At 36.9% G+C, this 12,251-nt stretch overlaps 1 protein-coding gene across 1 annotated transcript in view; it reads right to left on the bottom strand.

The window, feature by feature from the left end:
* Positions 1-5,776: 5,776 nt before the first annotated feature.
* LOC136840666 (FAD synthase-like) overlaps positions 5,777-12,251 on the bottom strand; it is a 45,713-nt gene continuing 39,238 nt past the window's right edge. Inside the window, exons 11-12 of the mRNA XM_067107376.1 lie at positions 9,182-9,323; positions 5,777-9,020 (exon numbers count right to left, since the gene is read on the bottom strand). Coding sequence (XP_066963477.1) covers positions 8,873-9,020; positions 9,182-9,323 — 290 coding nt within the window. The 3' untranslated portion in view covers positions 5,777-8,872. The remainder of the gene's footprint in view (positions 9,021-9,181; positions 9,324-12,251) is intronic.

Genomic DNA, 12,251 nt, shown 5'->3' with positions numbered 1-12,251 from the left:
TATAAAGTGTAGGCCAAAGGCCAAGTGCTGGGACCTATAAGGTCATTCAGCACTGAAAGGGAAATTGGGAGTAAAAAGGTCAGAAAATCTTCTAGTTGCACTATGATACAATTGTTAGGAGAGGGTGGAAAGTAAGATGGAAGAAAGAGTATATGAATGGAGGTACAATAAAAGGAATGAAAGGGGTTGTAACTTTGGGCCAAAGGGATGCTGCAAAGAACCATAAGTAATGCCTAAGTGCACTGACGGCACTATCCCTGCAGGATCCCGGCTTGTTATTGGGCAAGAGGCCTCAAAGAGCAACTATCTTGAAGTGGTTTATAATGCAGGATCCTCTAAGTTAACGGGTTTCTTACCTTTTAACTTGGGCAAGAGGCCCGTTCAAAGAGCAAAAATCGTCAAAAATCATAAGAAAACCTCTTGAAGTGGTTTATAATTGGTTTTACAAAAAAACCTTCAAATTATGATTATTCTGCCGTTTTGGGGCCAATTTCTGCTCTAAACTAACATGCGTTAAGCGAAATTTTCTGATGAATATATTTGAAAAGCGTCCCTTTTAACTAACTCAAACCGGGGACTTTTCCATCCCAGTACTACCATGATTGACTTTTGGAGGATTATCCTGCACAGCTTTACATAAATTTTGATCTTCAAAAACTTGGAGGCCGAGGTTCAACAGCATGCCTCCTTACCCTTAGAGTTCAAGTAGCTGGCGTGATCAAGCAGTTAAAATAAAGAAACCACCTTAAAAGTAACAAAAACAGTATTTGAAGTACAAGAGTCATTGGAAATTAAAATTTTGTCACGAGGCAAGTGATACATGTATCTAAACCTTATAATGCAAAAACTGCAGGCCATAGAAACAATAAAATTTTACCAACAAAAATTTTAAAAAATACTTCAATTTAACAGCCAGAAGACTACTTACTAGTATCATAGGTGCAAAACATGAAAATGAGTTACATGAAAGAGTAATTCTACCTAAATAAGATGACAAACCAATCGGCAAGATACAGTACTTGATTCCCTATTACAGAAGTATCAGAATGCACAAGACTTGGAAATAAATATCCCCTACTAGAAAAATGGGTGAACATTAAGCTGGTGAAAACGAAGTTTAATGGACAACATTGTCATTAAAAATTCAAATTTTGGACAAAACAGAAATCTGATCCTATATACCAGTGTCCAGTTAACTACGTGAAGTTGAAACACCACCCTGTGCACATCTGAAGGTCTGTTGACCTTATGAGTGTAATACAGAACTAAAAATGCTGCAAGAAAAGATAGAAATTACTGACAAAGAAGCAAACTTTAAACTAGCGTTTTTCAATGATCCAGCCTTAACTAGACGGTGTTTGTAGCATCCCTTCAAACCCTAGCTGCATCCACTTTTTAAAAAACCTTTTACTTTTACCTCCATTCCCATTTCCTTTCTTCATTCTTACTGTCCAACATCTTCTTCAACTGCTACTTCTTAATGCAACTGTGGGGTTTTCTCCCAGCTCAACCTTTAGATCCTTGTACTTCCTTTTCTGGACTGCTTTATCTTGCTGTTCAATAACTCCATCTCCCTCTTTCCACTGTCTCAAGTACTGAATGGCTGAAAAAGTCCAGTACTTGGCTGGACAACCAAATTTCATAAATAAAATCAATGATTGAGCAAAGAAACCAACAAACAACCATGACACGAGATCAGAACCATAAGCACGAGACAAAAAATGGTAAAACTGAATAGTCAAGAGGCAAAGTCTCCAGGCAAAGTTTTTGTTACCTTGCAATAAAAAACAAGTAAAAAATGTGCCAAAGTTTCTTCAGTACAATCGAGTTTTCCTTACAGCATATATGAAACTTTCAGCCATGGCCCGTGAAACTTATAGCCGTAGCCCATGAAACTTTAGCCAAGGCCCGGTGGTGGCCTGTGTTATTGGTACCTATAGCAGTGCCAGATGTACAATTATGGCTAAATTTAACCTTAAATAAAATAAAACTAACCAAAGCTTGAGAGCTGCAATTTGGTATGTTGATGACTGGAGAGTGGATGATCAACATACCAATTTGCAGCCCTTTAGCCTCAGTAGTTTTTAACATCTGAGGGCAGACAGAAAAAGTGCCGACAGACAGAAAAAGCCATCTCAATAGTCTTCTTTTACAGAAAACTAAAACTGGGGAGCAGAACACAAGAGAAAGCAATAATAAAAATTATCTGGAAGAGAAAGCAAAATTATCTGGAGGAGTCCCACACACACACACTGATTGGACATTGATAATGAAAAGATGGAAGAAAATGTAAAAAAAACAGCATAAATGCATCCACTCCTAAAAGCACAGAAATGAAATATAACACACCACCATACAAATAATTTTTACATAAAACCCTAAAAATAATTAGTAGCTCATTCCAAAAACATTGGAAGAAATATGTCTCATAAGAGAATGCAAAAAAAATATCCTTTACATGGGGCAATCTAAGGAATTTAAAATTCAACTATGAAATATGAAAAATACAACAAAAATTACGGTTTTACTAATCATGTAATACTTTGCAAGCACGTTCACCAACTAACACTAAAAAAACTAGTAACTAAAATGAAAAAACTGAATAATTCAAAACTAATGAAAGAAAATGTACAATATTAAAATATCCAAGTACAATTAACTTGCAAATTTCACAGCACTAATTTAATATATTCAACCTACATTCTTCAATGAAATGTTAATGGGCTTAAGATCCAAATAAATCTACAAGAAAAGAGAATACTGTACGATGCTTCTGGAATATACCCACATTACTAGCAATGCTCCCTCAAATGGCAATTACTTCCTACCTTTACCTTCAATTCCTAAAAACACAATTAAATGGGCAGTTGTTTATATAAATAAAATGACATAATCAGCAATAATTGTCCTGTTCTTCAATTTCACCATTTAAATTAAACTACAGCTTTCAAGATGGTGTACCTTCTTCATCTGATCTGTTGGAAACTCATGGACGACTCACAGTCTTAACATTCTAAAGCTCTCTCAATCCCAAAATTCTGCAGGACAACTGGTCTCTTCCCTCGCTATATGAGAGGCATTTTTAGGGACATTCCATATAACACAACCCTAATAGGTCTGCCTCAGGGATTGTTGACCTCACAGGGTAGGGAGATGTGAAGTAGGCAGTCCCTGGGTTACGGCAGGTAAAATGCCAAAACTCAGAACATCGTAATAAAAACTTATAAAAACAGAGAGAGAGAGAGAGAGAGAGAGAGAGAGAGAGAGAGAGAGAGAGAGAGAGAGAGAGAGAGAGAGAGAGAGAGAGAGAGAGTTATGTAAGCCTGGGGAAAGAAACAGATTTTTAAGCTCTGCCCTAGTAATAAACCAGTTTTCAACCCTCCTGGTGGCTACATCTCCCTAAACCAGTTTTCTCACCTTGTTATAGCGTCTACAGCTATGCTGCTCAGAATCCTAGTTACTGCGCCATAAGCACCGTAATCCAGAACATCAGCCATAACCCAGAACCGATTTTTTTATGAATATATTTGAAAAAGCACAGTAAGTTTGGAATGCCGTAAGTTGGAGCCGCCGTAACCCAGGGACTGCCTATCCCATTTGGAGGTGCACAGTTAGCCAATGAAGCAGTGCAGGGCCCTCTTGCTTCCTTGCAGAGTGAGGATCCCAGTCTGGTTATTGAGATTTATGGGACTTGGTCTAAACAATGGTGTATAGGTGTTTGTGATCATGCAGCATGTTCTCAGTAGCATCTTATCGGTCGGTCTTCCTCTGTTTGGACAGTTTCAAACCTTGTCAACGAATTATGTGCTCACTGCTGCAACTCTTAAAACTTGAATAGCTGAGTTGATGGTATGGATACAAATCCAAATAGCCATACCAAATTTGGCATCTTCCACCTTTTAGATATGAAAAGGCGGATCTCCAATATGCTTTTCTCATCAATAATACATTTCCAAGCAACTGTCCACTATTTTCTAATCTACATGTCTCAAGAATTGTTACAATGGGAAGTATCTTTAACAGGGCTCAGTACTGAAAAACTGAACTTGTTCATGTACAATCAGAAATTAGTGTATTATGACCCCGCAATTTTGAACACCTTACTTTTATATACCTTCATAGAATTTCAGCCTTGCAACACCCCAAACTCAATCCCATGGACTACATGTTGGAATCATGGTTCCTATCAGCTCATTCTAGTGATTTTCTTATCTGTTCCTTCCATATAGATTCTTATTCAGGCTAATGTAAATGACAGGTTTGTTGTAAAAAAGTAGCTTTTTAAAATCAAAACACTTTTCAATGCAAACCCATAATTTGCATCAAACGTCTTGCCTCCCTACTCCACTGATTACTTGAAGCTATAGCCTAGGCAACAGAAGAACAATGTTTCCACCCACCTACATGGAAACCACACTCCATGGAGTGCACATGCTGTGAGGCTATCCAGCAAGCAAACAATCTTCTTTAAAACTTGGAATGAAAAGTCTTGGATTCGTTAGACATAAATGTCAGCTAATGTAATTGATAGGATTGTACTACCTTTTTGTCAAAAGTTTACTCTTATTCAAAGATCCATGTGCTCACTAAATGGACCTCCATCTCTCTGTCAGTATTTACATCCTTGAAGTATAAATTCTCCCTAGAGTACTTCACCATGATCACCCCCTTTAAATATTCAAGGACTTCTTTTTTATTTTTCACTTTCTCCATGAATTCTTCATTCATCCTCCTACAATACTGTATGAACTGTCTTGCCACAGCACAACCTCACTTTCTCACTCAATCTGTTATCTCAAAACAAACATCTTTTACTTCTTTCTCTGAACCTATACTTGCAAACCCTCCTTACCACTGTGGCAGCTCCATCCTTGATTTTTGCCTAAACTCCCTCTATTCTGGTATCTTCAAATCCAGTCATTTTCATTTCGGGTATAACTTCAACAACTGTCCACCATACCACCCTTTCAATTACTATCTTGTATACTCAATACATACATTTTATTAACTTTTTCAAGTGTACTAACCAATATTCTTCTCCAGGAAATATAAGCATAAGAAATCACAACAATCAAACCACTTTGGGAATATGTTCCAGTCTCCCCATTCTCATTCACTTTCTACAGTATGCATTCTCTGTCTCATACATACATCTTGACATCCAGATCATCAAATACTATTGCACTATTTCTCCTAACCAAATCAAGCACAGATTCCAACTACCTGGACACTTTCTTCCCTACTTGTCAATTTCTGAATCAGGTACAATGCCATAACTTTTTTCATGTTTCCATTCTTGGATCACATAAAACTATTAAAACTTTTTCTCCTCATGCACTTGATTTCACCTACAAAATCCCTTAGACTACCATTAACTACCACATTTGCACTCTTTCACACATTCAGAGCCTTGATAACAAATCAGCTCTCGCCCTTTGCTTACAGTCATCTGCCTTACTAAACATTTACCAATGTCTTTTCATCCCCTGAACAAATTTCCTTTTCATTTATACAAAAAGCAATAGCTTCTAGACTTTTCTACCTAAAACACATACAGTATATCCATCACCTCTTTCATATATCATCCATGCAAAACAGAAACCCCAAGACTACTTTTTTTAAGACTAAATGGTACGTGGCAGCAAACTTTACTGCCCTTAAACATTTGGTGATTCTTTATGGCTTCACATCCTACAGCCTTTGAATCTACCATGTAAACATATAAACAATAAACAACCTGCTGATTTCGCAAGGATACCTCATTAATATGTCAGTACAATGTATGAAACTGTATTTACACATGATGCTGTAAAAAATTCCTTAAATTCTTTTTACATAATTACCTAAAAAGTAAAATGGAACTATACAACTTTAACACTACCAAATAAAAAACATGCACATATTTAAATATTACAGAATTATACTAAGCATAATTCGCTGTCTCACAAAAAATTTATCAATTCACTTAAAAGGGGCTACAGTACTGACCAAGAATTTTTTATGAGAGAGACTGTCATTTCAGAGCATGTGAGACATCCCTCAAGTGAGGCACAGTACTGTATATTTCACACAGTATCTTAACCACAACTTTAATGTACGGTTTTTGTCTCATAATCATAATCATTTGATAGTTTTTTTTTTTACTTATTCCTCTTTGCTTTCCTTCTCTTCTCAGTGACAAACTGTACTTAAAACAGATTCTTGTAGCCATTCATCTTGTGTGCTGCTATGCTCACATATCTGCCTTACAATGTTTGTCAAGGAGGTGGCCCTCCTCACCCAGTACTAGTGAGTAGGTACTTTTCCATTAACTGCTGTAATGAAAACCTGAAAAAATCTCCAATAACTTGAAATTTATAACTCAGCAGTGTATTTTGATCATGTAATAAAATTTTTTATAATGATCTTGATAATTAGAGAGCTGAATAAATAAATCCTATAATTTTGGTATAGTATAAATTTCACTTACTTGTTCGAAAGTCTGTCCAAGATCAGTGCTGCATACACTGTATTAGAGCGATTGTGCAGAAGTTCTACATTAATAATGTCTCCACCTGCTGTTTATCTGATACAATAAATTATATACTATGCTACGCTGATTATTAATACCCATATTAAATATTAGATTTAATTAATTATAAATCTCGTTGCAACAATTATCAATAAGTTACAGTTCCTAATATTTATGATACCGTAATCTAAAATTCTTTGGACGTTAGCAAGAGAAACAGACACAAATCATTTGTGCAAGCAACATGCAATGAAGTTATAAAGTACAGTTTTTGCACCATTACTGTTAACATACTCATGTAATTTTCTATCCCTTTTAGACCTAAGAAATCATAACGCTGTCAACTTCTCAAAGTGAGGCTTGAGTCGTGAAGACTAAGTCCAAGTATTTTGGGCATTTCACCCTTAGCTTTGTAATGCATCAAAACACCCTGGGCTGAATTTTGTTTTCACCGTGTAAAATGCTATGATAGGCTATGGCATGACATAACTACACAATCAAAAATCAATTTGAAATAAAAGAACTAGAAGAGTACTGGTAAACAACACAATGGAGCCCTGCCTATTCACGGTTCAAGGTTCACGACTTCACCGACTCGCAGATTTTTCTGTGAAGCATGTATCTATATTATTCGCGGAAAAATTTGCCTATTCGCGGAATTTTTCACACAGAAATATTGACTAATTACTGTATGTTCATATTTTCGTGACTAAATACATTTTCTATGATAAAAATATTAAAATAGGCAGTTGTAAGAGTTTTTAGAGGGGGTTTTCAGTGACTGAACCATTGAAATAGGCAGTTATAAGTGTTTTTAGAGGTGTGTCAAGTATTGGCAGATTTTAGCTATTCACGGGGGATTGTGGTTCCTATCCCCGCAAATCCTGTGGGTCGACTGTAAATGTTTGAGAAAGTATACTGTATAGTACTTGTAAACACTGACCTACTGAAATCCAGTACATAATGACTTTCAGTTAATAATGTTTTATACATTATCTTATTTTTATTACAGTATTACCATATTGTATGGCTTTGTGTAAAGGCCAACTTTTTGGATCTTTTTTTTACCTCAATACATGATTTTCACCTATTACACAGGGCATGCTTATGGAATAACAAAAATATTTTGCATTGTATCTCTTCTAAAAAATAGCCAATCTTTGAGTTTTCTTCTTCACTATGTATACTATTTTGTTTTCTTCTTCACTTTATATACTATTTTGCTGTTATGTTCAAAAGTTTAATCTTAATCACAGATGTATAAAATGTCCAAAACCATATACTATAAAGTCACCAAATTACAGCTAGAGTTCTTACATTTTTGAGCGTGAACAGAATTTTCCTTGTGACTAAGCATTGACAATGGTTACATCAGAGTTCCTTTCTTCCTACTCATGCTATTGTTGAATACTTCCACTCTAAGAAAAGTTTAGCATTAATCCATTAGTTTTTAAATATGATGTAAGCTTCCACTAAAGACCTCCCCCAAAGTTACAATGGGAATATATTCCAATAAACCTATTGCAAGGTGAAAATATCATAAGGCAAAAATATTGTAAGTGAAAAATGCATTTTAATGCATCTATCCTTATAAACATCTTACCTGAGCCTTGCCCACCATAAACATGCTTGGAACACATTAGCCTACAATTTGGCAAAATCATTAACACAAGGCCCATTTCATTACAAAGTTCTGAATATCCCAAGTGTACAGAAAGTGAAAAGCAGAATGGTTGTGTGGGCACCCACATGCATGAAAGCACAATATGCCTGAAGAATGTTTAAAGAACTAAATGGTAAAATAACAAAAGTGATGGAGATGCTACAGTGATATGGTTATCAGTTTCTCTCTCTTCTGAAGAAGCTCTTGAATAGCTGATGGAAATCACAAGGGCGTCAGCTCTTGTTGAATGCTCTGGGGCATCGACAGGTTTCTTTAGGAGATTTCAAGTCTAGACTGCACATTTAGTTTCTTCCTTCCATCATAAATACCTGGCAACTCTTGTGAATCTCTCATAGCAATTTTAGAAGTTTACTGATAAATTAGTGAAAGACAGAGGGGCAGCCATTACCCTGGGGCATCTCTAACACCCTGGAAAAACAAAACCCTCAAGAAAATTCTTAGTCATCCCTTCTCATAAAAGTAACAAGCTCTAGAAGTGCAATATTATGCTAAAACAGAATCTAAAAATTTTGTTGCAAACAGCTTAAAATAACTGAGTGTCTTTGTACATAGAACAGCAATAATATAAGATATATATATATCAATCCTCTCAAGATACCTGTGCAACTGGTCAAAACTCTAGATAAAAATTAATTACTATACCTTAAAATAGAAACATATCTACATAATTACAAATATCAATGCTTGGATGAAATACGGCCTTTGCGTTCTTGGTCATGCTGGCCGAGTTCGTATGCAGGAAGGTACATCACTTGTCCAATTGGATTTTTCGTTTCAAGCAACGGATTCGGTAAAGTGTCTGATTGATTCCCAAGGGATGTGTAGCTGAAACATCAAGACGAGTATAAAGTAGGCTGTTTCAACTTTTCAAGATGTGACTGAAATATCTTGCAAAGAAAACCGTATCTTACAAAGAAAACCATATCTTACAGAGAAAATAACAATTCTGACATCAGACTTAAAAACATTTCTGTAATGGCACTTACCCCCGGTCGTATAGAGTACAATAAGGTAGGTATAACCCACGAATGAAATCCCAAACATGATTGTATTCCCAGTTGATTATTGGATTCACACGCATCATCGATGGCCAGTCCTTATCGGTGGGTGCAAAATACTCAAGGTTATCTGAAATAAAAACAAGCCATCAGAAATGAGAATTTTCATGATAAAATTCTTTATATTTGGATACTTACCTACTGTTAAAGTTACCTTCTATCTTCACACCATTAGGTGCGATCGGCAATCAAAATAAAAAAATAGTGCTTAGCTAACCCACTAGGATTGTCTCTGTAATCACCTGTTTCCCACCAGGTGGTGCTGGAATGTCTACGTTCTTGTCAGAATTCTTCATGACCACCCACTAAGATGTGGGGAGGCTGGGTGGGTTTCCACTTTAACAGTAGGTAAGTATACAAATAACTGATTTTATCATGAAAATTCTCATTACAGTATTTGGAATGAATCTTACATGCAGTTAAAGTTACCAGACTACCACACTGCATGAGGATGGTGGGTTAGTGCGGCCAGTGAAACAATGTTCAGCCAAGCGAACTAAAAGCTTTTTAATGAGGGGGAAGAAAAGGCTTCTCAGCAGTCATGCCTGTTGTGTGATCCTTACTGGCAAGTACTGTCGCCAGACGGAACCACAACAGGGTGTAAGGCCCTCACAGCGAGACTTGTCAAAGGATTCTTACAGGGAAAAAAGGATTCTATCTCGTAGAGTACTAGTGACTCCTGTGCCCGAGCTGAAAGCCCATAACCAACAGTCCAAAACTAAAGACAACTACCACCTTCATATATGAAGGCGCACTCCTATACACCAATGAGTACCTTCATGCTCCCAAAATTCAATAGCGGATTTCCTAACAACTAACAGTAAGATAGAAAGCAAGGTTACTATCATATTTGGTTCAGGAGAAAGTGTCCTTGCTGCAACAATAGGACTAAGGGCTTTACACATGCTAAATTTGAAAATTTCGCAAAATAATATGAGTCAACAAGTTACATCTCCTCTGAGGTGCATGACAACCTTCTCTAGCATAAGGTTTTACAGGAAATAAAGATATGCTTGTACAGAAGCCATGAGGATTACTTTAAAAAATAGTACAAGCTCAGGAATCAACTCTGTGTGCATTAACTTGAGCATTCTTGTACAGAGGAATGTTTGGTCTCCTAAAACCATTAGATAATTACTTAACTCCTCCTCTTAAAGGTTTATATCTGTCCAGGTAAACCCTCAAGAGTTCTAAATGGACATAAGACAGCTACTTCTTCTGTGCCTTACCAAAGCAGTTAAATTAAGTACTGTTACAAAACTGGGAAGGGCTTTCACTTCTAATCCTTTCTCTAAGCAAAGAAAGAAAAGAGAGAGTTGCCACTAGAACAAAGCCCACATACAAGAAAGGGCTTGCAGCTCACTAATATAAACCGTTAAGAGGTCTAACTGAACATAAGACAGCCACTTCAGCATTGCCTAGCAAAGCTGTAAAATTAGGCAATGTCACAAATCTGAGAAGGGTTTTCACTTCTCTATCCTTTCTCTAAGTAATGAAAGAAATGAACAGGTTGCCACTATACTAGAACAAAGCCCACATACAAGAAAGGGCTTGAAGCTCACCAAAACACTTTACTGCAGAAAGAGCTAAAAGAAAGGTGTTTTTAAAGTTCTTAACTGATGCCTTATCAAAAGGCTCATACTGAGGTTATATTAAAAACTGGACGACTACGTCTACATTTCATTGTAAACCATGATAGGAAGATTGAACTCTCCAGCACAAAGACAGAAAAACGCTTCAAACTTTAAATCATGTGAGATATTCCAGTTAGCATGATGAAGAGCTGAATGCAATGTGAAGAGGTATCCTTTGACCACTGTGACAGAAAACTGTTTTGCATACCTGAGATATTGGCAGAACTTAAACCAGGCTATCTAGTGAACAGGTGCTGGATATCACTCTGGACAAGCACCAAGATCAATAAACTGACCACCGTTATTGATACACTAGTCAAGCAGTGGAGGGCCTTCTAGACTTAATGACTGCTTTCTTGGCCATTCTAGAAATGCCCTTAGCTCACAACAAACAAAGACAATCCCCTCGCAGTCAGATGAAGTATGTGGAGGTTAGATGGAATCTTCTCAAATAATACTGTCTGAAAAGATCTTTCCTGAGCGGAAGACGATGAGGAATATCCACAACCAGCGAGCTATCAAAATCATCCTTGTGTTCTGCAAAGTTCACAACTTGTTGAGTATTTCCTCAAAACAGCAAACAGAGGACAAGCATAAAGGTCTAGATTCAACTATCCTGAGGGAAGGCATCAACTGCCCATGCCTGAGGATCCTGGCATGGAGGGCAGTAAACTGGGAGGGTAGTGTTCTGGGCAGTCATGAACAGACTGTTGTTTGGGTCTCCCCAGAGGTTCCACAACATCTGGCAAACCTGAGGAAGAGGAGACTATTAGATAGAAGACCTTGCCCTTTTCTGCTGAGTTGGTCTTCAATAACAATGTTTTTCCCTAAGACAAAACGAGGTAAAGGAATGATGTTGCTAGGCTCTGTCCAGAGGAGAAGGAAGTTTCTTTGCTAGCTAGCCTGAACAAATCTCTTGATCTGTGTCTTCTTGTTGTCCTATGTAAGAATCGAGAGGTTGCACTGCCGGAAAAGACTGTGATTGTATTGTCTCTAGCTAGATGTTCTACTTGCATAAGACCATTCCAAACTGGCAAAAAACTGTAGATTGTTTACCTTCCAACTCCCTGACATCAATTGTTTCTCAGAATGGCCTCCAATCTGCCTCCAAGATATCTGAGGACAGTGTAAAGGTTCTTGAGATCTACAAGCCAAGCCATTAAAGTTCTCAAAAGTGGTAGAAACTTGTCTATCTCTCTGTTGGAAAAAAAAACCAAAAAGAGAGAGTTAACCTTCATCCCCAGATAAACAATTTACTGGATCAGAAAGGTAAAGAATAGTCAATATTAAATAAAAGGCCCAGCTCTGAGGTTATGCATAAGAAAATAATTCTTCACCCTCTAGGTCATCAGAAACAAATTGGT

This window comes from Macrobrachium rosenbergii, chromosome 8 (genome assembly GCF_040412425.1).
Source record: "Macrobrachium rosenbergii isolate ZJJX-2024 chromosome 8, ASM4041242v1, whole genome shotgun sequence".
In the NCBI taxonomy this organism is placed as follows: Eukaryota; Metazoa; Arthropoda; class Malacostraca; order Decapoda; family Palaemonidae; genus Macrobrachium; species Macrobrachium rosenbergii.
Note: the sequence above shows the minus strand (reverse complement) of the source record. Positions and strands in the feature narration are given on the sequence as shown.